The sequence below is a fragment of the Pinus tabuliformis genome, chromosome 5_2 (assembly GCF_031772625.1).
Source record: "Pinus tabuliformis cultivar Carrire ecotype Pingquan chromosome 5_2, CPIR1, whole genome shotgun sequence".
NCBI lineage: Eukaryota > Viridiplantae > Streptophyta > Pinopsida > Pinales > Pinaceae > Pinus > Pinus tabuliformis.
Genome location: NC_142306.1, coordinates 335,933,411 through 335,958,098, shown reverse-complemented (window position 1 = coordinate 335,958,098; position 24,688 = coordinate 335,933,411). Strand labels below are relative to the sequence as shown.

Genomic DNA, 24,688 nt, shown 5'->3' with positions numbered 1-24,688 from the left:
TACTGCTAGGGTTCCATCATCCTCATAATACACATGTTGATTGATTCAGAGTTTGGTACTGCTGTTGGTCGCTGTGATGCAGCATTTTAAAGGAAGTAGTTGTGTGTCAGCATTTGAGCATATTGACTATATTATTGATAAAGATATATGGCTGGATGTTTGATAGTGTGTTTAACTTGAGCAATGTTGTAATGACAGTAAGCATGGATGTAGTCAATAACAGAGGATGATCTGATTGCAGTTACTTTTGAAGTGTATAATATTTGCTAGGGTTCTTACAGTATAGAAGAGATCAGATTAATTGTTGAGCAGAGATTTGATGCAGCTAGGGTTTTGGTATTTGATTCAAGTAGAAGCTTGTATTACAAAACTATTTGAGCCGGGTTGTTCTACAGAGAATGTTGATGAACTTGGGTTTCAGCTGAAGTTTGATGTTCTTAGAGGGTTTTGAGTTGATTTACTTGTTCAGTGTGCTAATGATGGCAGAGTTATGAGGGATCCGTGACAGGTAATGTATAGCATTTTTGAGATTGTAAGTGGTACAAAGAGGGTTTTGTATTGTTTAGAATTGCTTTACTGCTGATTGTCAAGGGATGCCTTGATGAGATTGGATGGTTTTGTATTCAATTTGATGAGCTAGGGTTTGACAGTCTAATGAGCAGATTTGTTTGTTGATCAGAGAGTTATTGCTGTGAGAATTTTGTTGACAGTTGTGCAGCAGGCAGAAGTGTATTCAATATTGATATTTAGCAGAGGCAGAATGGATTAGGGTTTGAAACTTTGATCTTTATTGCTGCTGATGACCTTGTGACAATATTGCAGATTGACAAAGTCAACAAAGTGTCTTGACATTATTTATATTGTATTGAGCATAAGTGGATCCAGTCTGAAAATTGTGAAACATGGTTTGTTGGTTGATCATGGTAGCAAGGTGGTGCTAAGGCAAGTTGGAGCTTGCACGGGGCGTTGGAGTGTCCTTCCACTTCGAGCTAGTAAATAAAGTGTTGAAGCATCCCTCGGGTTGGAGCCTATAAACCAAGGCATTGTAGTGTCCTTCCAGTCGGGGTCAGTAAACCAGGCTGTTGGAGGCAGTTGGAGCATCCTTCAGGTTGGAGCTTGTAAACCAGAGGGCTGGAGCATCCTTTAGTTGATGCTGAAAACTTGGAAGTTGGAGCTTCCTATTGATGTAATTTATTGAAGACAAATACTAAGAAGCGTTTGGTGGTTTTTCTCCCGGCAGGGTTTCCACAGAAAATCTGTTGTCTACTGTCTTGATATTTGTGCATTGTTGAATGGTGTTGTTTACTGTTCATTGTTAATGTTAATGTGATGATTAATGCTCTGTGAAATTAAAATTAACTAATTGAAATGAAATGCTGATTCACGCCCTCTTAGTATTTCCAACAAATTCCACATTCTGAGTGTATAGATGTGAAAAGGTAACAATCGTGGATGCATGAGTTATCGGCTCGGCTTTTGTTTTTCCACCCCTCATGCTTCTTTTTTTTCTTGATTTTTCTTTGTATTACTAGTTGTAACTCAAAGGGTTAGAGCTTGCTTTGTATGATGTATAAAAATTATTACCCCATTAATTGTAACGAACAAAGTTCAAACTTCACGATAATCTTTAGAACATTTGGAATACAAAGACGTCCATTGAGGATAGATGTATATATATATATATATATATAGATAGATAGATAGATATAGAAATGTATGAATGAGAATATGATATGGTTGCAACTAAGGGTCCCATATATATACCTTGGTGGGTACCCCTTCATGAACAATCATGTTTTTTTTAGACATGCCTCCTCAATATACTAATCATTATTAACTTTTAACTATTAATAATTTACATTCATAACATTGCCTTCCCCTTTAGAAAAACTTTGTCCTCAAAGTGCATTAATGAAAAGGCTTGATATCTTTTTTTGTCTCTTAATGTCTCTTCGTCTTCTCAATTTGTGGAACTATCATCTTGGATGATACAAGATGATAGGATCCTCCGAGTGATAAACAAAATTGTCGAATTGAGAAGGGATTTGACCATCCTAAATCAATCTTCTGTGGAATGTTGCGATTGATGTGTGAACAAGAGGTCGTAGGGCAGTGTTTGGAGGCCTAGAAGGTGGACAAAGCAACAACATAAGAGAAGGTACAGGTTTGGGAGAAGGCCGCATATTTTGAAAGGTCTGGAAGTGAAGAAAAGAGGGCCGTAGCAGGCAGTTATGAAGCCCTAACCAATGACCTAAGTGCTAATAAGAAGCACCAGCTCTTGAGTTAGTAGAGGTATGCATTTATGTAGTTTGGATGCTAGTTGGATGGTCCATGTGTGGATAGATTGGTTGCAGCCTGTGGGAGCCAATTGAAAGGCTTGTCTTGGTGATTGAAAGCCTCTTCTAGGATCAGATCTCACAGTGATTGTATTGGGCATCATTGGACTGGTGGAGGGCAGTGCGTTGATGGCCCAAAGTAGCCCTTGACAAGCAGTCATAATGAGAGCTTGACAACTGAAGGTTGGGTGAAGGATTGAGCCTAATGTGTAGCTCTTTGATGGATGAAAGAAGCTACTAGATTGGTAGATTGGAGCTTAGGTGTTGGCCAACCTAGAAGAGCAGATTGGATCAGCCCGTGTTCATTGTAGCAGGAGCGACTTGCAATAGTGATAGGTGGTAGCCCTCCTGGAGACTCTACGTGCTTTCTTTTGATGGAGTAAGGGGCAACTAGAGAGTAGATTGGAACGAAGGACGGACAGGACAAGATACAACATAGAGGTTGTGATTCTGCACTAGAGCAACGAGATTGTCATTGTATCTTGTATTCTTGTACTTGTGGATATTTGAGGGCCATTATCCCTTGTACGGGAGCCCTAGACTGTTGTATTACGTAGTTGGTTTAATATAACGAAGATTGGGTTGTTGTACATATTTGAACAATATTTTGTAAAACGTTGTCTATACTTGTGCATGTGTGATTTACTGTTATTTATATTCTGCTGTGCAAAGTAGCTTTGTTGAGATTCTTGGTTTGGTAGTTTTAGAGATTTTAAGATTCTATCCCAGAGACCAAGGCTGTGGAAATTCAACATGGTATCAGAGTGTCTCTGAGCTACTTTGGAAGACAGTGAATCGTTCAGAGTGCACAACAAAGTACAACTTAAGAGGGAGTTGGTCACATTGTAGGTGAAGGACTCACTACAATGTCGAAGTTGCAGGCTGGTCTCCAGTACGAGGACATGTTGGAGGGGTTGTCTGATTATAGTCCATGGAAGGAAATGATCAAGTTGGTCTTGCAGGTCAACAGGATCTAGGAGTTCGCTGAGAAAGGCATCATGAAGCCGGCCGACCCAAAGTAGCTGGAAGTGTATGAGGATTTAGATACGAGGGTGAGATTGATCATCCTTGATGGTGTGAAGGATCCCCTAATACCTCATTTGTCCGGGAAGAACACTGCACATGAGATGTGGATGGCTCTTCAGAATTTGTTCCAGAATAAGAACGAGAACTAGGTACTGGTATTGGAGGATAAGTTGAATTCCACCAAGATGATACATGGTGAAGGAGTGACTTCGTATCTGACGAGATTGTCTCAAGTCAAAGATGAGCTTGCTGCTATCGGTGTGACTATTTCAAATTTTGATATGGTGAGGATTGCTTTGAAAGGGTTCACCAAGGAATGGAAGCCCTTCATCAAAGGTATTGTTGCCAGAGAGAAATTGCCATATTGGAATAGGTTGTGGGACGACTTCATTCAGGAAGAGTTGCGAGACGAGGATCTTCATTCGAAGAAGAGGGCTTTAGATGATGACATGGCACTTGTAGCACGAATGAAGGGTAAGCAGAAAAGGACTTGAGTAAAGTCAAGTGTTTCAACTGTGGCGAGATGGGTCATTTCTCATCGAGATGTTCGATGAAGAAGAAGATGGGAGATGACGAGAAGAAGAAAGGAAAGCAGGTTGCCGATGTTGCCACTTCTGCTGAGATAGATGCTCTCACCAGGAGGTTGGAGGAAGAGGACTTTGTTATGATCTCTCATTTCTCGCAGGGTACTATTGATGAGGATGGATGGTACGTGGACAGTGGTGTGTTGAAACATATGATAGTGCCACAAGAGGTTTTTAAGACTCTAGCTAAATGGGACTCGAACTTGCACATGGTGTTGGGCAGCAAGAGTCAGAAGGAGATTCGAGGATCGAGAGTTGTGCCATTCAGGATGGAGACAGGACAGGTGATTCGGGTCCAAAATGTATTGTTTGTACTAGGACTCGGATATAGCATGAAATCTGTCTTGATGATCAAGAAGAAGGCGTTTGAGGTCTTGTTCCAGGATGGAAAGGCAAGACTTAGGCCCAAAGGCTCTAGCTCCATGGGTATTATACTCGGAGTTAGAGAGCATGGGCTATACAGGCTGACGGGCAAGCCTATAGATCATGGGAAGAAGAAGCAGGCGGACCAGGTGCAGGTTCCAGAGAAGCAGTTGTAGGTGCAAGCTTCAAAGGTACAAGTACATGTTCTAGAGAAGAAGGTCCAGGTTCTAGAGGCTCAGAGGGAGTCGAGTTCTAGCGGGAGCTTGCAGATTCAGAGGGAGACTTTGCAGCCCAAGAAGAGCGCATGGTTAGTGGGGAGCAAGGGTGCTTCCACATCTGCCAAGAAGGAATCATGGAGGGATTGGAAAGCGATACAGGAGAAGAAGAAGAAGCAAGATGCTTCCAGTGACAACAACACTTCCGAGAGAGGCGTAGTTCATACTATAGGGATTGCTGCAGTGGTGAGCGCCAGGAGTTGGGCGAGTGTTGCAAGTAGTGATGATGATGATGAGTTACTTCCTAGTCTTGGAAGTACCTCCCTTGCTAAGAGGGAGTGTTGATTTTTGAGTAACTTGGGAGGTACTCCAAGCCCTAGGGTTCGGGGTTTAGAGGGTGAAGCGCCACAAAAGTCACTTGTGGGCTTGGAACCCAAGGTTGGGGTTTTGCACCTATCGATGTTTGGGCCAAAACCATGGAGCATTTTGGACATGTGATGGATGAAGATGATAGAGGACAACGAGGAGAATCCATTGCTTCGAGAATCATTGAATTCTGAGATATCCTTGATGAGATATGAATTTTTAAAGTTGACGATGAATTTTTTGAGTGTTGAAGTCATGAAGGCTTGAAGTGAAATTAGCCAAAATTCATGTCTCTTCACTAATTCGTTGAGCCCTTCTAAAGTGTATAAATAGAAGGTGGATGGAGTCATTTTAGACATCCAAATTTGCATCCATTCTTGTGATATACATCTCTGAGGCAGCGTTAGATATTTAGACAAGACGTGGTAGAGAAGGGCTATTCTAGGAATGTTTGTCTTCTGATTATAGGTTTGAGATATTACAGAGGAAGCCGCATTGCTTGAGGACAATTTTGGGTGGTGTATAGGCCTAATCCTTGTGGTATCTTTCTCCCACAAGCGAGCTGCAGCGAGGAGGAGATGCTACAACTAGGTCGCAAACCTAAAGAGCATTGTTCAGGAGGCCAAGGTACAGTAGAGGGCGCAGGCAAGTTGATGTGTGAACAGGAGGCTGTAGGGTAGTGTTTGGAGGCCTAGAAGGTGGACCAAACAAAAACGTGGGAGAAGGTACATGTTTGGGAGAAGGTTGCACAGTTTGGGAGGTCTGGAAGTGGAAAAAAGAGGGTTGTAGCAAGTAGCTAGGAAGCCCTAACCAGTGACCTAAGTGTAAAAAAGAAACACCAGCCATTGAGTTAGCAGAGGTATGTATTTATGTAGCTTTGGATGCTAGTTGGATGGTCCATTTGTGGACAGATTAGTTGCAGCTTGTGGGAGCCAATTGAAAGGCTTGTCTTGGTGATTGAAAGCCTCTTCTAGGAGCAAATCTCAGAGTGATTGTATTGGGCATCATTGGACTGGTGGAGGGCAACATGTTGATGGTCCAAAGTAGCCCTTGACAAGCAGTCATAACGAGAACTTGACCGCTGAAGGTTGGGTGAAGGATTGAGCCTAATGTGTAGCTCTTTGAGGGACGAAAGAAGCTACTAGATTGGCAGATTGGAGCTTAGGTGTTGGCCAACCTAGAAGAGCAGATTGTATCAACCCGTGTTCATTGTAGCATAAGCAACTTGCAACAGTGATAGGTGGTAGCCATCCTGGAGACTCTATTTGTTTTCTTTTGATGGACTAAGGGGCAGCTAGAGAGCAGATCAGAAGCGAAGGATCAATAGGACGAGATACGACATAGAGGTCGTGATTGTGCACTAGAGCAATGAGATTGTCATTGTATCTTGTATTCTTGTACTTGTGGGTATTTGAGGGCCATTATCCCTTGTAGGAGATCCCATACTGTTGTATTACTCAATTGGTTTAATATAACGAAGATTGGGTTTTTGTACATATTTGTACAATATTTTGTAAAAAGTTGTCTATACTTGTGCGTGTGTGATTTACTGTTATTTATATTCTGTTGTGCAAAGTAGCTTTGTTGAGATTCTTGGTTTGGTAGCGTTAGAGATTTTAAGATTCTATCCCAGACACCAAGGTCGTGGAAATTCAATAAGATGTTGTTCAGTTGGTTACAAAATCTTTGCTTGGAGTATTCATCATCTAAACTACAACATTTGAATATGTTTTTACTTAAATAGGTTTGTCATCTTCTTGAGTTGTGATATTGAATGGATCAATATTCGTTCATTTTTCTTCAATTTGGACTGTTACTTTTCAAGACTTTGATACTTCTTTCGTGATAAGTTCCTCTAATTTTTTTTCGATGATTTCTTATCATTTTTAAGTTTCTTCATTTGAGTGAGTAGACTTTGATTATGATTTCTGATTCATCAACCTTATTTTTAGTGTTTTGACATTCGATCTTTTCATTTTTTAAATCTTTGATTTGTTCAAATTGCATTTGATTAAGGGTTTTTAAGTGAAAAATTTCTTCTTCCTTCTCTGATAGATTCTCGTTTGAGATATTCATTTTCTTCCTGTAATTTTTTCTTTGTAGCTTTGGACTCATTGACCTTTGCAAGTATTTTTTGACTATGGTCCCTTGGATGCGAAATTTCCTTGTTTTTTTCTTTTGACTCGTAAAACATATCTTGGAGATCTTTTTTTTTATTCTTTTCTGATACCTTGATTTTTTGTGCAAATTTTGTGAGTTCTTCCTTTAATCTTTTCATTTGTGTATGCACATTACTTGGCGTTCTTCCATACTAAATAATTTCACACATGTTGGTCAACATATTTCACAATTTTTATGAATCCACCGATACCCAATCTCTGTTTTACAAAACAAACATTTAGTCCAAAATGTTGACTTATATGTGGAACTCCTCTTTCCTCTAAAATCCTCTTATTACTTTGATTTGAATGTATATATGATAACTAAATAATATTTCACTTTACTTTTATAATGCCTTGTATCTTAAAAAAAAGAACTTGAATAGTAAAAGATATATATATATATATATATATATATATATATATATATATGTATATAAATATATTTATTTTCTTTTTTAATAATTTATAACTTGAACCTTTAAAAAACATTCCTTTTTTGCCCTACTTTATAAAAGTATCTGAATACCAAATAGAATATTTCTTTTTAACCCTTTTGTTTTTTTAATTGTACTTTTTATAATATTTTTCACCTTTTAATTTTTTTTTTTTATACTCTAATATATTAGAATATTTATATATTTTCTCAATTGACTTATTGATTTAAACGATATGTATGATAACCTTATTAAAATTTGAATTAGTCCCTAAAGATGTTTAATTGACACCTTTTCACATCACACAAACCTTTATTAAAATTTGAATTAGTCTTGTTATGTTGATTAATAATATGGTGAATCATGCCCGTTCAGTTGTTTAATTGAAACCTTTTAAAATCACACAAATTCTTATGCCAAAAGTGGCGGCTTGAATGGATTAGTGGATTGATTTGTTTGTGCATCGAATCTGATAGACGCAACTACAACAATTATTTTTGGTTCCAATGCTCTATTTCGGGTTACCCTACAAATATGCACGATTGACACTTTCACACTATATTTCATTTCGGGTGGTCACAATGTTATGGTTCGTATGGATCAATATGGCATCAAGAGTTGACTTAGATGGTGGTGACCGTACAAAATATACTTCAACTGAGTTTGTGACTATCTTTCCCCTCTGTTGGTTCGATTTAGAGGTTTGAAACGTAAAAAGATTCAAAATCTTGTGGTGTTTTGAGAAGAATTTGACACCAAACTAGTAGAGATTGAGCACAATAGAGATCCTGCACCAACGGCTTGAAGTTCGTATACACAACTAGAAGGCATTAACCAATTAATATTAGTTTTACATGTCCATTTGGTGGCACAGTTGGTTGGCTTGCTGGACAGGCAAACAGAGGGATTGGTGGTGGTACTAGCTACAAACGACCAGTGTCAATTTTTTTGTTTTTTACTTTTTTTTTTTTAAATTCTATATTATATTTTAGTATAATACAACGTCTTTCTTTCTTTTTTGTTCTTTTTGACTTTTATATATATATAAATATTTTGACTCGTTTTTTTTTCTTTTTTTTTATATAGCTCTTTTCTTCCATTCTCTTTTTCCAAAAGCTTTTTGTGGCTAAAAGCCTCAATTGCAATGGCAATGAATTTGACGAAGAGTTGATGGCAAAAGGCTAGATTAGACTGGCTCTATTTAGTGGTTGAGCAACCAGAAGGTCAAATAGCTCTGATACCAATGTAACGAATAAAGTTCATACTTCACAAGAATTTTCTGAACACTTGAAATACAAAGACGTCCATTGAGAATATATATTATATATATGATATGGTTAGAACTGAGGGTACCATATATATATATATATATATATATATATATATATATATCTAGGTGGGTACCCCTTCATGAATAATCATGTTCTTTTGAGACATGCCTCCTCATATAATAATCATTATTAACTATTAATTATTAATTATTTACGTTCATAAAATTAATGTTGTAACAATGCATCACTCATCAGGGGTTGGGACATGCAAGGGTTCTTTTATATACCTAGGTGGGTACCCCTTCATGAATAATCAAGTTCTTTTGAGACATGCCTCCTCATATAATAATCATTATTAACTATTCATTATTAATTATTAACATTCACAACATTAATGATGTAACAACTCATCACTCATTAGGGGTTGGGACATGCAAGGGTTCTTATTTTTAATTTGATAGGGCAACATTGGCCCAGGAACTGGGTGATGGCCATATGAGTGAGGTAGAGCTCATGTTTGGCTTCTACCCATGTGCTAATTTTTATGTCTTGACCATCTTTTGCATTTTAATATTCTTTTTCTTTTCTTTTGTGAACATCATATGCTATTTCTTGTTCTTTTAGCCGCATCAACCTCCTCGGGCAAATTTCTAGGCCCAACTCAGGAATGTGGATGGGGAAGGGGTTGTGCCAATCCCCAAAGGCTCGGTCAATTGAACTCGAACAATGGAGGTGGAATTAGGGCTTGTAATGTGAGATGGAAAGTGGTAAGTATGGAAGAGGGGGAGATAGGACTATTTTATCTCAATCGAAGTTTTCCAAGTAGTGCCCCTCCTATACCAATGTTCAATGGGGACGCATCCCCTAGGGTGGGGTGCACACACTTCTTGCACCCCACGCACCTGGGACGGGAGGATGTTTGGGGAAACGTTTCCCCACATACCCCTTTTGGGGAGATGTGGGGAGACGCATGGGGGGGCGTTTCCCTAATGCAGGTGACGTGACACCCCTAATAGCGTGTTTTTGGGAGTTTCTAGGACGTTCTAGACTCAAAATAAATTCTTTTTTCAATTACATTTTACCTGGAAGGGCCTTATAAACATGATGTTGACTCCTTTGACTCATAACAATAAATCCTAAGACCTAACAAACCCTAGAAGCACGAAGAACATGTTTTTACTTGGAGTACCATAAAAAATGAGCATGAAACCCATGCTTTAATAATAATAACTTTTTCTTTTCTTCTTTTGTTTGTTACATAAGATACATATTGAAATGAGTACAACAACAATTATGAAGACCGAAACTAGTTACATTTTCAACACTTCCCTCTTAACTAGGGAGGTATTCATAACTGTAAAACCAGTACAACATCATTCTCAAATTGAAGAGTTCTCATAAGAAGAGTTGGATTGATAAGCCAAACTGTAAGCATCATCATTATCACCGACACTGTCATTGAGGCCTAACTTGACAAGCTCAACTTTATTCGAGAGCATAATGTTGGGAGGTTTTATGTGTGATACTGCACTACCTCTACAAGGCACATACCCCATCCGGATGTTCACAAGGTGTATCCTTTTATGACTATTCTTATCTTGGATCTCCAATCCTGAGTCCTCAAAGAATATCGGTCCTCTTCGACCACTCTTTTCTTGGATACCTGTCATATTCTCAAAGAGTGTCGACACCTTTCTTTTCTTGGATCTAGTCCTAGGGAAACCATAGATGCTTATCACATCCTCGACCATTATGTTTTCATCACCTGAAGAAGATAACACACATGTGATGTCCAACATCACTCCCTCTTGACCAAAGAGGATATCCCTATTCCCTTTTTCCTAGGTAATAGATCCCTGCTCTTATTTAAGGAGACTCTTTTGCTCCCTCTCAGATCTAGAGGAGATTCCAAACTTCCTTTCTATTTGGGAAGTCAACACCACAAGCCTTATAACTTGTCTTTATAAGAGTATCGGCTACCGGTTCTTCATAGCTGCGAGGCTCCCTCTTTTCTCCGCATCTCATCGAATCGAGCTTGCTTTCTTTCGAGGTATCATGTAGCCGTCTTCACTCTTTAATCTTGTGATAGGATCCAGGTCATTTTTCTTGCTCATTGGAAATCATTAGGAGTAATTATCAAAATCAGAAGATCAGTTTCTGTGGTAGAAAAAAGTCAAAATTGCCATAGCTAAGATTTGCTATACTTGTGATAAGCATTGATTGGGATAATGTGTGAGGGCTCTACATTCCTAGCTTAGGATTGTGTGGTTTGTTGCACTGTGACCATTTTTAATGTCAAGTAGAAAGGGATGTGTTTGCTGCCCCAAATTTTGTTGCAGATCTACTATTTGTTGTTGATTTATTATGCTTATGCGATGAACAGCTGGGCTCTGGCTGAATGCTACACTAATTTAGCATGCTTAATGTGTAATTTCAGATCTGATTTGATGCTGGTTTAGCTGCTGATTACTAATGTAATTTCCAGATCTGATTTGAGGTTGATAGTTTTCCTTAAAGTATGCTGAAATAATCTAACAATTATGTATTTGCATGTCTACACTCTATATGTTGCTTGTGATGATTTCTTATTGGAGATTGGAAGTTTGAATATGGTTTCCAACTTTCCATAGAAGTTATATTTAGGTTATGGTTGAAACATTTTTGGGTATAGATCTGTGACTATTTTATGAGGTGAAATTATTTGTTGGCACTATTATCGCTCAAATTGTACAAGCACGGTGCAACAATGACTCGGGTCGGGGGCTGTCACTTTGATCCCTGACCTCTCTGTTCTAGCTGTCTCCCAACAACAGGCTATGGAGGGTAGTCCCTATGGAATATGAAAATGAAAGACCAGTTGGCAACCAAAAAGTCTGGGAGACACGATTGAATGGCCTAGCCACTTGGTTGATTTTAGCAAGTTAAGAGATTAGATTAGATTTTTATATGAGACCAGTGCCTTATGGAGTCAACTACTTGCTTTATATCGATTAAATACCAAATGACTGGATGAACAATCACTGCTTAGATGCTTTGCTATCCTATATGAAGTGCAAGTCCTACAATCTAGGTGTGGTGCAAGAAATCTTGCTTTATTTTAATTATATGCCTAGCTGAACTTATCCCTTAATCATCAGCTGTTTTGAGGCTAGTCTCTAAAGTAAGTTGTAGAGAGAAGTCAAGGCGAAGCAAGCAAAGGTTTGGTTAACGATACCTCCCCTTGAAATCTAACATACCCGGTGCCTCCGACATTGCAGAGACTGTGGCTTTGATGGCTGCAAGGGCACCGTGTAAACCATTAGAGAGAGTCTATCCTTTTCAAGCTACAAGATAAAGGGTGTTCCTATCTTTCTATCAACCAAGCTTATGCTTGGAGGTCAATTAATTAATGCAAGTCTAGTCCTAAAATGGAAGATGCAAATTGATTTGAGTGATCTTGAGTTAAGATTGTTTATGATCTTGATTCTTAAGTACTTAGTTATGATTTATCTTATGACAAAGAGTACTCAACAATGAAAGACAATCTTAAACACAAGACAAAGTGCCCAATTTCAATGGTGCTTAAAAGCTATATTAATGTAACCAAGAGATAATTGCTCAAGCACAAGAAATAAAATTAATGCTCTTCACAATGATTTACCAATATAGAATTATCATTCACAATAGATGTCCAATTAGAACATGAACCATCGATGACAATAATGGCTATGAGAAAAATAAATGCACTTATCCACGACATAGCTTAGAACAATTAGTGAAGGTTATATGTAGACAATACAAGGATGCCAATAAAAGATTGCTCAAGAGATAGACGATTTAAATAATCACAATGAATTACCACAATGCCAATATCCTTAAGCAATATTAACCAATTTATCAATCTCTTCACAATCCAATGAAAACAATGTAAACAATGTGAATAATCCTTTCCACAATGAGCTATGCTTATCAATAGAGCATGAACCAAGGTTAGGAACCTAATGCAACCTATGCTCAATTTTTATAACAGCAGTAAGTTAATTTCAATTAGAGCACTTTAGGATGCAAAACATGAGATGCATATGAGTGCAAAAATGCAAAAGAGACAGCCCAATATTAAACCATTTTGCCAATACAAGAGTATAAACAATGATGCAAGGAAACAAGAGACAAATGCTAGATGAGCCTAAGATCTTTTTAGATGCTAATATCACTGTTATGATCAGACCTTATTATGTTTGCTTAGCCAATATGACAGTCCTTCAAATTCATGAAACAAGCCAAATAATGATCACCCAATTTATGCAATGACTAGTTAATGAATTTATGTGACTTGTTAGGTGATTTTTATGCCACTTAAATGATATTTTTACCACTGTTAATCTAATGATCAGAAGCTGCAACTAAAATAGAGATGGAGATGAAGGGTTTAGGAAACAAACCAATAGGCCTCTTGGCCTAGGAAATGGCTAGAAAACTTGCCCCAAATTTCTCCAATGGAATGACTACCTGCAACCACAAATGTTAGCCCAAAATCTTTGCAAACACCAAGTGTTAGAGGCAATAACTCAAATGATAATCCAAATAGAGATATAAATTAGGCAAAGAGGCTAGGATGGAGGACTAGAGGAGTCCTAGAGGCCAACGCTAGGCCAAGAGAGGGTAGCGGCTAAAGAGAAAGGCCAAATAGGCCTGCCGTCAAGGGGAAGGAGGGCCTTAGAGGCCTGCGGCCAAGGCAAAGAGGCCTCTAGGGCTTGCTGCAAGCCCTAAAAGGGTTGCGGCCTAGGGAAGACGATCCCTTACGAACTGCGGCTCAAAGAAATGAGGCCATGGTGCCCACGACAGAGGGGAGAAAGGCTAGGAAAGGGTAGAATAGGACTCACGGAAGGAGGAGGTTGGCCGATGTAGAGAGAGAGGTTAAGGCCTGCGGTTATGAAAGGCAGCCCTAAAAGGGCTCACGACAAGGGAAAAAAGGGTTGCGACTAAGTTTTGGAGACCCAAAAGGGGCAGCGACTCACCAAGGAAGGCCGAAAAGAGCACGACTAGGGCAATGTAGGCTGACGCTAGGCCTCAAATGCGTCACAAAAATTTCAAACCGCTGCAAAACCACAAATTTTAACCCAAACTTCAAAAAATGACCACAAGATGCTACGAAAATGCTGCCAAGGCTAGCGACTTCCTTCTTTGCTTGAAAGTTGAGCTTGGAGGAGAGATAGAGGGTAGATATTGCCTTCCTAGGCGTAGATTTGCCTCTACAAATCCTAACTAATTTTTCCAAAGGCTAGAAACCCTTGAAACCCTTCCAAATTTCAGATTTGGCTTGAGAAATCAGCTACACAATTGAAATCAATTTTTTCCCAAAACCCCAATATATACAAAAATCAAAATAAAACCCCAAAGCCCCAACTGCTGCAAAACAAGGGTTAGAAATATATTTACAAAATATTACAAATATACAACTCTTGTAAATAAAATATTTTTTGATTAATGACAATGGATCAACGTGTTTTTCGAAAGTTAGAATATTGGCTACACCCTTTAGCGAAGTAAGAAAACCAAATAAAAATTCTCAGAGCCCAAACAAGGTCGGCTCTTCTCCAAAGTCTCTGAACTTGGAGCCCAAGGGCTGATATGTACCTGCAAATCTCTATATATTTTCTCAAGAAGACTTGTTAGATCATATGGTGAATCAGATCACCTAAGATAAAAGCAAATTTTACCAATAGAATGTTCTCATCACCGATAAATGAAAAAAGAACATTATAAAAAAAATTAGCACAATATAAGAAAGCACATACTTAGTACGTACCACAGATCAATGGACAAAGAACACCGTGAACTGAACCCCAAAGTATTTTTATTTTGATATCAAATGTTCTCAGCAGAGCAATGGCTCAATACTAGTGTTACAAAATGACATCATCCAAAATCATTGTAGTTTGAGAAGCACAATGGCTTCTATTTATAGAGAAATCCTCCAAGTGGAAAATAACGACTAGTTGGCTTGATCCCTGTCAAAATAATCTCGACTATTGATAATAATTGTATCATCTTTTAATCTTTGCTGCCGAAATATTTATTTTGAGGAAAATTTCGAATTTCTCATAAAACCCATTTTTTATTAATCCAAAAATTAATTTTTTTGATTAATTTCTTCAAAATTTTGACTTTGACTTACCAAGGTCTAAGGGCTTAATTTTTCTTGAAAAATCCATATTTGCCTTGGTGGGGGGCCTCCAAAATTTGACTTCTTTTTGACCCATGAATTTTCCACTTGGATAAATATTAATTTCACTATAATTATTTTTTTGACTCTAAATTATTTAATTTTCTGGCTTAGGATTTAATTAAAATTTAGCCAAAAAAATTAATTAATTGACACAAGAGGGGATTAAATATTTTTCCCACCCTCAAATATTTTAGCCATGGTGTCTAAGTATGAGGGACCATGCATTAAAATATCTTTACATTAGATATTTCAAATTCAACCCTCAAAGTGGGAATACACATTTACATATAGACCCTCAAAATAATTACACAATTCTGCGACACAATATGATTTAGTAGACCAAGTGATTTGTAATAAAATAATTTAACCAAATAGCTTAAATTATTCCCAAACCACTTTTACAAAGACTCGATATAACACTAGGACTCATCTAAAACTTCATCAATGAATTCCACCCTAGCTTTAGGGTTTAAGCCGGAGGAAAAACTTTGCTGATTACCCGTGTTTAGAAACACAGATAATGTGGCGATGTTAAAAAACCTCCTAGAATGAAATTCATCTCCAAAATCAAGGCTTACCTAAGTGTTGTTACATAATTAAACGATCATACTAGCATCATTTACGTTATAACTTGTAGAAATTGGGTTTACAATGATATATCATGTAGCTGGCTGATGATTCTAATCATAAAAAAATTTTGTACACTGCTTCCTCGTACTTGGGACAAAATCGGCGCAACAGACACAAAATTTGAGCAATATTTATCTTCCTCCCCTATGCTTACCTTTCTTTTGGATTGGCTTTTGGGGCATTGTCTTCCCATTCTCTTTCTGCCTTACCATTGATGTGGAGTAGTCCTTTATTATGCCGTATCTATGCATACACTTTTGGCTATTTATTTCATTTAGTAGTTTGTTTGAGTTGATTTCTTTTAGCTTCTAGAAGACGGCACATGAAACTTAGATAGTTTGTCTCTACTGGACTGCACATTTCACATTGACCTACTATTTTTGTGATTCTTTTACATTAATAATTTTCTCTTATCTTATGTAGAGCCAAAGTATTTAAAGAGTTGTGATGTTGAGGTGTTTTTCTTATTTTGAAAGTATGCTCTACCCATATAATTACTTTTAGACTGTGATTTTAGGAGAAGAAAATGTGATGGTAATTCAATTTTACGTATCATGCCTATCAATTATTATTATTAATACAATGGAAGATATGTGAATATCGAAAACAACAATTAATTGATATCAATTCTTATTCTGCTTAAACTTGAAGTTGGTGGTGTGCTCCATCAATATGAATCTAGCATATATCTTTCACAAATTTGGCTGCATTGTTTGCTTGATAGTAATTTATTTCTGAAGTTGTTTAGTTGTTGCAAGAGCTTATATTGTTGCCTTTTTTGGATTAAATACACATGTTAGGCTGTTGTTTGTTAGCTGAATTAGTTTTTCACCCGTTTTCAAATTAGTGGCATATAAGAACTAAGCTAATTGGTGTTTATGGAACAATCACTTATAATGAGATATAAGTAACTGAGTTCTACGACCATTGGGTTGTCATGGAGAATGTCTCATGTTGACTTATCTGACACCAACAATGCTTATGATGTTTCTTTAGTTTAAAATGGTGCCACTGATAAAAGAGATCTAATGAGTAACTGGTGATGATTGTATAATGACCCATTAAATGATCTCATTTTAGATTTTTCCACCTGTTTGAAACAAGCTGGTGTTACATTTTGAAGTATATGTGCTAATTTGCTAAATGTTTAAATGTTATCTTATTGATCCCTGGGCAAGCATATTTATAGTTGCTATGCTTTGCAGGCATTGACAGAACCCAAGTGGAAAATGGACATTATTTTGACCTATCTTTTGAAGTATTTCTCACGGGTTTGTCTCCTCTTTTTTCTGATACAAATAGCACCTGTATAAGCTCACATGGACAATTACACGTAGCATGTGATTGTTTTATTATAGTTGTTAACAACATTTTATATTTGAGTTTTATGTTTTATGTTAATTATCACTTTCTAGTTTGCTGTTTGTACATATATTTTGTAAATATAAGGTGCATTTTTCAAAGAGAAAAAGTTCAACTTGAAATGAAAACAAATAATTTATCTTCAGATCTAAGACCAATTTTGCCAATTGGTGAAAGATTATAAGTTAGCGGTCACTTCCTAGTACCTGGAATGCATAATGACAAAAAATTGTGATATATGACTAGCATGTATGCCCACATCCTTTTGATTTCAAAGGCATATGGAAATTGGTTTCTCTGGGGCCTGTCTCCTCCTTTCTTGATACAAATAGCACCTGTATATGCTCACATGGACAGTTATAATTGAGTTTCATGTTTTATGTTAATTATCACTTTCTGGTTTGCTGTTTGTACATATAAGGTGCATTTTTCAAAGAGAAAAAGTTCAATTTGAAATGAAAACAAATAATTTATCTTCAGATCTAAGACCAATTTTGCCAAATGGTGAAAGATTATAAGTTAGTGGTCACTTCCTAGTACCTGGAATGCATAATGACAAAAAATTGTTATATATGACTAGCATGTATGCACACATTGTTTTGATTTCAAAGGCATATGGAAATTAGGTTTCTCTGGGGCCTGTCATCTCACAAACGAGTTCCCCCTCTTCCCCTGTATCCCTTGGAGTTTCTGTTAGGCTCTCTCAGTATGGTCTGCACTTGAAGTCTGACAGGAAAGTCTTGCCTTAAGGGAGACTATATGGCCGACCAAGCCTCCCATGCAATGGTCAATGCCTTATGGGCATAGCACATGATGCCCTTCTTGATGTCTGCTATTTGAGAAGATGCCTTGCCGTATATCACATGGCATAACATGCAATCTTAATGCATTGGAAATCCTTACCCTATTGGAAAGTAAGAGGATTCATTAACATAAGAAAACTCTGTTCCTTGCCTATGTAGATTTTCCATTTCCTTGATGTGTGCTAGCAAAGCTAGTTAAACCTAGGCTAATACTTAGCAATCTTGGTGTAACTAATCAAAATTCTACGCAGACCATGATCTTTTAATGTTGAGGTCTCAACATGATAGCAACAGAATTTAAATGTTGTGGGAGTGAGTTATATCTTTAAAGTTTATACCAGTGGCTATTATTGTTAGATTATAGGATAACAAAATAGAAAATCCAAAAGATGATGAACTGTAGCTGCATAGGCATAGTAGGTGCTACCAACAACTGCCAAATATTCGTCAAGGTTGCATGCAATAAATGCACAAGAATATTCAAGAAATAAAGTTGATGGAATAAGAAGACCTTTATAGTATTTAATATTTATAGTAGTCATTCGTTGTTATGGTCCTGTTGTCGCCCAAATTGTACACCCAATGTGACAATGCTTAGAGCAGGGGCTGTCACTCTGATCCCTGCTCACTCTGTTTAAGCTATCTCCTAAGGCAGGCTAAAAGGGGTAGTTCCCGAAGGTAAAATGATGGGGAACCTATTGAAAATCAACAAGTTTAGGAGATACAAATGAATATCCTAGCAACTTGATTTTAGATTATATGGCAAGTGAGATTAATGAGCACAATCAATTAGATTATTGAGATATATCAATGATAGACCAGTGCCTTAGAATTTAGGAAATACTTGTACAACAATGATTAATGTCAAGTTATCAGATAGACAAATGCTGCAATGATGATACGTAAAATCTATCCTAAATGAGATGCAAGATCTAATCTAAATGTGGAATGCAAGATCTTGGTTATTTTTAAGTTAAATTCCTATTCTAGGTGAATCCTTCTCCTCAATTATTTTTAAGCTATCCACAAACAAAGTTGTAGAGATAAGTGTTGGGGAAGGAGGCTATGGTCTCATTAACGATACCTCCCCAGGACCTCTAACCACCCAAGTGGCTCTGTTCCTACAAGGGATTGCCCACAAGAGAATTGCAAGGTCACTTGTGTTAACTGTGAATGAGGGTCTATCCTCTCAAATTGGATGAAGATGGTGGCCCTAACTTTCTATCAACCAAGCTTATGCTTGGATGTAAATTTTAATTATGCAATTTCAATCTAGGATGAAAATGCAAGAGATGAGCCAATTAGAGATACTTCAATGAGATTTATAACAATGAGAAAAGTGCTCAAATGACAACATGTTAAAATTGGCAACTAGGGCCAACCTCCATGTGGGTCATCTTATTTATGGCAACTGATATTTTTCTTGGTCATCGAGAGGTGTAGGATTGATCTAAAGATCATCCGATTCCAATAAGTATTCATGGAGTTATGAATTTATTTGTGTTATAAGACAATTCGTCAAGGTCGGCCAGCAACCAAATAAACCCTACATGTGCTCAACGTTTTAGTATAAAAGAGGATGACTTGAGAGTCATTTCACACACACTTCTATCTTGATTTCTCTCCACTTGTCTTGGGTTTTAGTGGAAGAGAAATCTAGGAGTGGAAGCCCTAGACGTTGGAGGAAAAGAGGCTGCCCTAGCCGCAACAAAGAAGGCAACCCTAAAGCTATCTTAAGGCATCCCTAACGCAGTCCAAGAAGGCAACCCTAAAACTATCCTAAGGCAGCCCTAACCTATGCTATCTCAAGGGTATCCTAGCGACTGTTAAGATAAAGATAGACGCTATCCTAAACATGCCAATCGTGCCCTAGCTGCAGGCATATGGTGCCCTAGATGCAGGCCAATGTGGCTGAAAGGGAGGACTGTTTTAAGGCCTAAAACAAGGCACCGAGCTGCTGAAAGGAGGTTGAGGGTGGGCCGAGTTGAAGAAGGGTTGTTTGGGGCAACGAAAAGGTGGGCTGTAGGTGACAGCATGGGACTGTGGTAGGCCACAGTCCTAACCACCTCAAGACAGGGACAACATGTAGAGTTTGAGGGCTCAAACATGCCCAGGACAATAGTGCTAGTAAATGGGGCAGCTGGGCTACATGGTGCTGTTAAGACACATGGGACAGCAACAAGGTATAGCATGACTGTTAGGGACAACAGCTACAGTCTAGGTAGCAGTGGCAAGGGACAATTGCATTGTAAATGGGGCAGCAAAGGTATGCTAAGGCAAAGTGGGACAAATGCTATGACATGGCAGCAAAGGCACATGGGACCGCAGGTACAGGGGACAACAACAAGCATGGACATCATGGGAAGCATGGAAAGCATGGATAGCAGCAAGCATGGACATCATGGCAAGCATGGAAAGCATGAACAACATGGCAAGCATGGCATGGACAACATGGCAAGCATAGCAAGCTGTGATGGGACAACAACAAAACAATGGGATAGAAAGCAAACGTGGAATGGCTATGTCACTAATAGTGGGACAACAATATGCCACATACGACAACAGTGGCTAGCATGGTGCAACAATGGCACATGGGACAACAGTGCAACATAAGGTGCAACAATATGATGTGTACAACATGGTCATGAGGTCCAACATTGTGATGATGGGTGCAACATGGTGTAGCACAGTGAGGTGCAACATGATGACAGGATGCAGCACAATGATAGGTGAATGAGTCACCTTGGAGAATCAGTTGAAGCAACATGTCTTCAATTGATCTCATGTATCATCTTCTTAGAGATGATCTATGCTTTTATTTAGATAAGTCAGTGTTGACTTTTGTTGTAAATGTACTTTCTCTCTCTCTCTCTACTGAACTATTGAAGAACATATAAGAAGAATTGATCAAGGGTTTCCCCACATTGGGGTTTGTCCCTGGCTAGCGCCACATCTTGTGTCCTCTTGTCTTGGCTTGTCTTCTGCGATTTATGTTTATGTTCTATTTGCAGTTTATTTTAATGCTGATGTGATTGCTAATCTGGAAAAGATATCGAGCTAACTGTGAAAATTGAAATAAATTGCTCTAAGCATAGAACATACCTAAAATTAACACAACAAGATAAGATCACTTATAACCAATGTCAAATATCACTTATCAATCAAGATTACAAAAACCAATTAGAGAAACACCTTAATGTTATACAATGAGATGATTATGGCAATGATAGCAATATCGCTTTATCACTTATGTATGATTATGAGAAATTCTCTTTCAATTGTTAGATTTGCAAGTTAGAACAAGAGAAGTCTACAAGATTGCAAGAGCACAACTACAAGCAATTTAGATGAGATTGCTAACAGTGAGACAAGTAAATGACACGCAACAAAAATATTTCAACTAGGCAATGCAATTTTGCAAAAGAGAGAAACTTATGCAATTAGAGACTAGCAATGCAACTATATGATGCACAATGACTAGCAAAGAGAAAAGAGAGAGGGAGTTAGTAAGGCTATCCTTGACAAGACAAGAGAGAGACTAATGCCAGTATTCAATGATTGCCAAATACCTCAAATATGCCACTGTCAACGAAAGATTAGACTGCTGTAGCTTATTTACCAATATATGTCAGTCCACTTAGATACCAATGCAAATATAGAAGAGCCAATGCACAATAGCAATCTAGATGTTAAGAACACTTTTGCTAGATTATAAAAGCATTACTGCAAACTCAAATCAGGCCTCTGAAATGATGCAATCAGCCAACTGTAGTACTAAGATCAGTCCTCAAAGAGCAAGATTAGTTGCCAAGAATGCAATGAAACAAAAGCCAAAACACTTCAGATGATCCTTATGATTAGTATGTGTTATTCTTGGGTGTTTTTAGGCATATTTGCTATGTGTTTCTATTAAAATTGGCAACTAGGGCCAAATTCCACTTTGGACAGCCCATTTGATGGAGATGATGACTGCATTGAATTCCTCTTTTCGAGAGGACCAAAATTGATCTAAAGATAATCTAATTTGGTGAAGCAGAAATGTGTTTTTGAATTTATACACACACATGTGCAAATTGTTCAGGTCGGCCACATCATCATGTAGGCTCATGAAGCCCAATAGACATGTCTCTTCACCCTCAACGACTTGTATAAATACAAGTGTCCTCTCACCTCATTTGGCATCATCATCACTCACATTCTTCTCTCTCCTTCTCTCATTGGTTTGTACAACTATTGGGCATATTCTCTCACTCACACGTGTGGCAAAGGAGGACGAATTTCAGAAAGAATTACAGGGCTGAAAATTTCAGATTTTCCTGCAGTTTGACCAACGTTGACCAGTGTTGACTTTGACTTTCCAAGCAGATTTTGACTTCGATCTTCTAGGCAGATTTATGTTTGGGCAGGCCATACACCTTGGCACAGTAACAAAGGCATTCTGGGCACTTTGACGGCAGCAGAAAATTGCAGATTGACCGTAGACTTCAAGGCAGAAATTTGACCAAGTTTGACCGCTGACTTTGGAACTCTTTTCGGCTGATTTTGATCTCTTGTTCAGATTGAGTTTGACTCGGTTTGACCAAGCTTCAAAGGAGACATTTTGCTGTTGTTTTGACCACCATTCACTCTTTGGTTAGGGCTGAATTCGACTGCAGATTTGACAGGACTATTTTGACTTTGATTTGGCAAGTCAACTTTGACATTTTGTACTCTCTCTCTCTACTGAACATTTGATATAATAATAAGAAGAATTGATCGAAGTGCTTAACCCGCATTGGAGTTTTTCCTTGGAATCCGCCAAAGCTGGTGTTCTCTTGTCTTGGCTTTTGCATTTTATTTCATGTTCTATCTACTTTTACTGTCAATGTGATTAATGGTTAATGTGATTGCTATTGGAAACTAAATTGGAAATTGTCATTGGGCTGGTAAAGTACATTGAAGTAATTGTGCTAAGCATGGAACGTACGGTTGTTAACAAAATTTAACAGTTTCTTTTGTGATTAATGTCTGCAATAAATGAGTCAGATTTGAAGCATATGGCAGCAAGCAAACATGTCAAAGAGAAGAAGGATTTAAGGGCTTAAATGATAGAAGCCTAGTCTTAAGGTTCAATGTGCCAAGATACTGCCCCAAAATTGCAATGTACAGGGTTTGAAAAAGTGTCCAACATCAACACTGTTGTAAAATGTAACTAGGTTCGGTCTTCATAATGACATGTAATTATGATTTTTGTAAATGATGAAATAAAAAGAATAAAATTCTTTTTGTAATGCCTTGCTTCATGGGTTTCATGAGCAAGAGTTTTTATTTCTAGATGGCTCCCATTGAGAGCTTTAGGATTTGTCAAAGAGTCAATGTCATGTATGAAGATATGTCAAGAGTATTCTAGTTTATAGGACTGTCAAAATAGCCCTCCAAAAGACAAGCACAATCCTCTTGATGTCGGCCTGCAAGATGAATTAAATAACTCATGTTGGCTCATATAATGAAGACACAACAGTTCACTCTCTCATGTCGGCTTATATGTATGACAAACCACTATATATAGGCGTGTAAGGATCTGCATTACAGGAACACTGAAGTTCGATCATACTTTGAATCGGATAAGAATGCAGAAGAGAGTTCAGATAAGAAACTCGGATACCTCTGCAATTTCGGTGGGTAATTACAGTGACAAAATTCGGATGGAAAATCATAGTGAATAGACCTCGCTGATATGAGTTATTCGATGGTGGAAACAGAGAACAGACCTCGCATGACTGAGTAGACAGAACATAATTTGGAAAAATTCGGATGGGTACAATTCAGATCCCTTTGTGATTGCAGATACTTCTATATTGCAGTGACAATATTTCGATGTTGAAAAGAGTCTATAGTTCGAAGACTATGGTTCGGTATAATTTCAGATGAAGAAACCTCGGTGCTGCCACAGGAAGAAGGATCTAGTGCTAAACACAGTCTTAATAATGATGCAATTCAGACATGCTTGCAGTGATATTACAACGATGAATTTCAGATTGCTCTAGTAATGAAGCCTCAGCACTGGAAGAAGAATCTAGAAGACAGAAGCATAAGAGGCTCGTGTCTTGGTCTTGGAGTGGCTAATAGGTCAAGTGTCTTGGTCTTGGTATTCGTCAATTGGAGTCTCAATAAGAAGAATTTGTGCGGGTTTCCTTCTCAAATAGTGAGAGGTTTTGGCCCTGGCTCATGCCTACATGCTGTGTCTCTTGTCTATTTATGTTCACGCATTGGTTACTGTTTGATGAAGAAGAGCACTAGGAATCTAACGTAAAGAAGATCTTAATCTAAGTAAAAAGCATTCACAAGCAGTCACTAATGGAAGAGAAATCAACTAACACTAATGCCCTAGATTTCTCAACATGGTATCGGAGCTAAGGTGTTGAAGTCAAAGGAAGGGCATCTAATCAAGGAGACATTCAAGGATCAAGTTTTAAGGAAGGCATCAAAGCAAGTTGAAGGTTATCAAATCAAAAGATCAAGATCTACCTTGAAGAATCAAACCCTAGATCGAAGAAGCAGTCTGTAACAGCAAGAACTTTTGTTTCTATAGTTATCATCAAAAGGCCACAAAGACCCTCATCAAGGTGTCTACAAGGCAAGATAGCTCGAAGGACTTTAAAGTTGAAGATCACATCATCTTGGAGAAAGCCAAAACTTTAGAAGCATTTCTGATCTACACTACAAGGGAAGTCGAAGTATATTAAAGGCGTGAAGGCATTGTCACCATTTTCAAGGTTATAAAGCAAGCAAGGATCCTCTCCTTGCCCTAAAAGAAGATCATCCGAGGAAGCAACAAATCATCCTCATCAAAAGGAGCAACCTTTTCTATTGAAGAAAGGCTTTTTCATTTGGAAGAAGATCATCCAAGAGGGAGCACTAATACATCTTCTTCAACCATCATCAAAGT

At 37.9% G+C, this 24,688-nt stretch overlaps 1 protein-coding gene across 1 annotated transcript in view; it reads left to right on the top strand.

Moving 5' to 3' along the window:
• The window catches only part of LOC149158852 (negative regulator of systemic acquired resistance SNI1-like), a 269,207-nt gene that overhangs the window by 93,599 nt on the left and 150,920 nt on the right, over positions 1 to 24,688 (top strand). Inside the window, 1 exon segment of the mRNA XM_089436334.1 lies at positions 16,801 to 16,866. Coding sequence (XP_089292460.1) covers positions 16,801 to 16,866 — 66 coding nt within the window.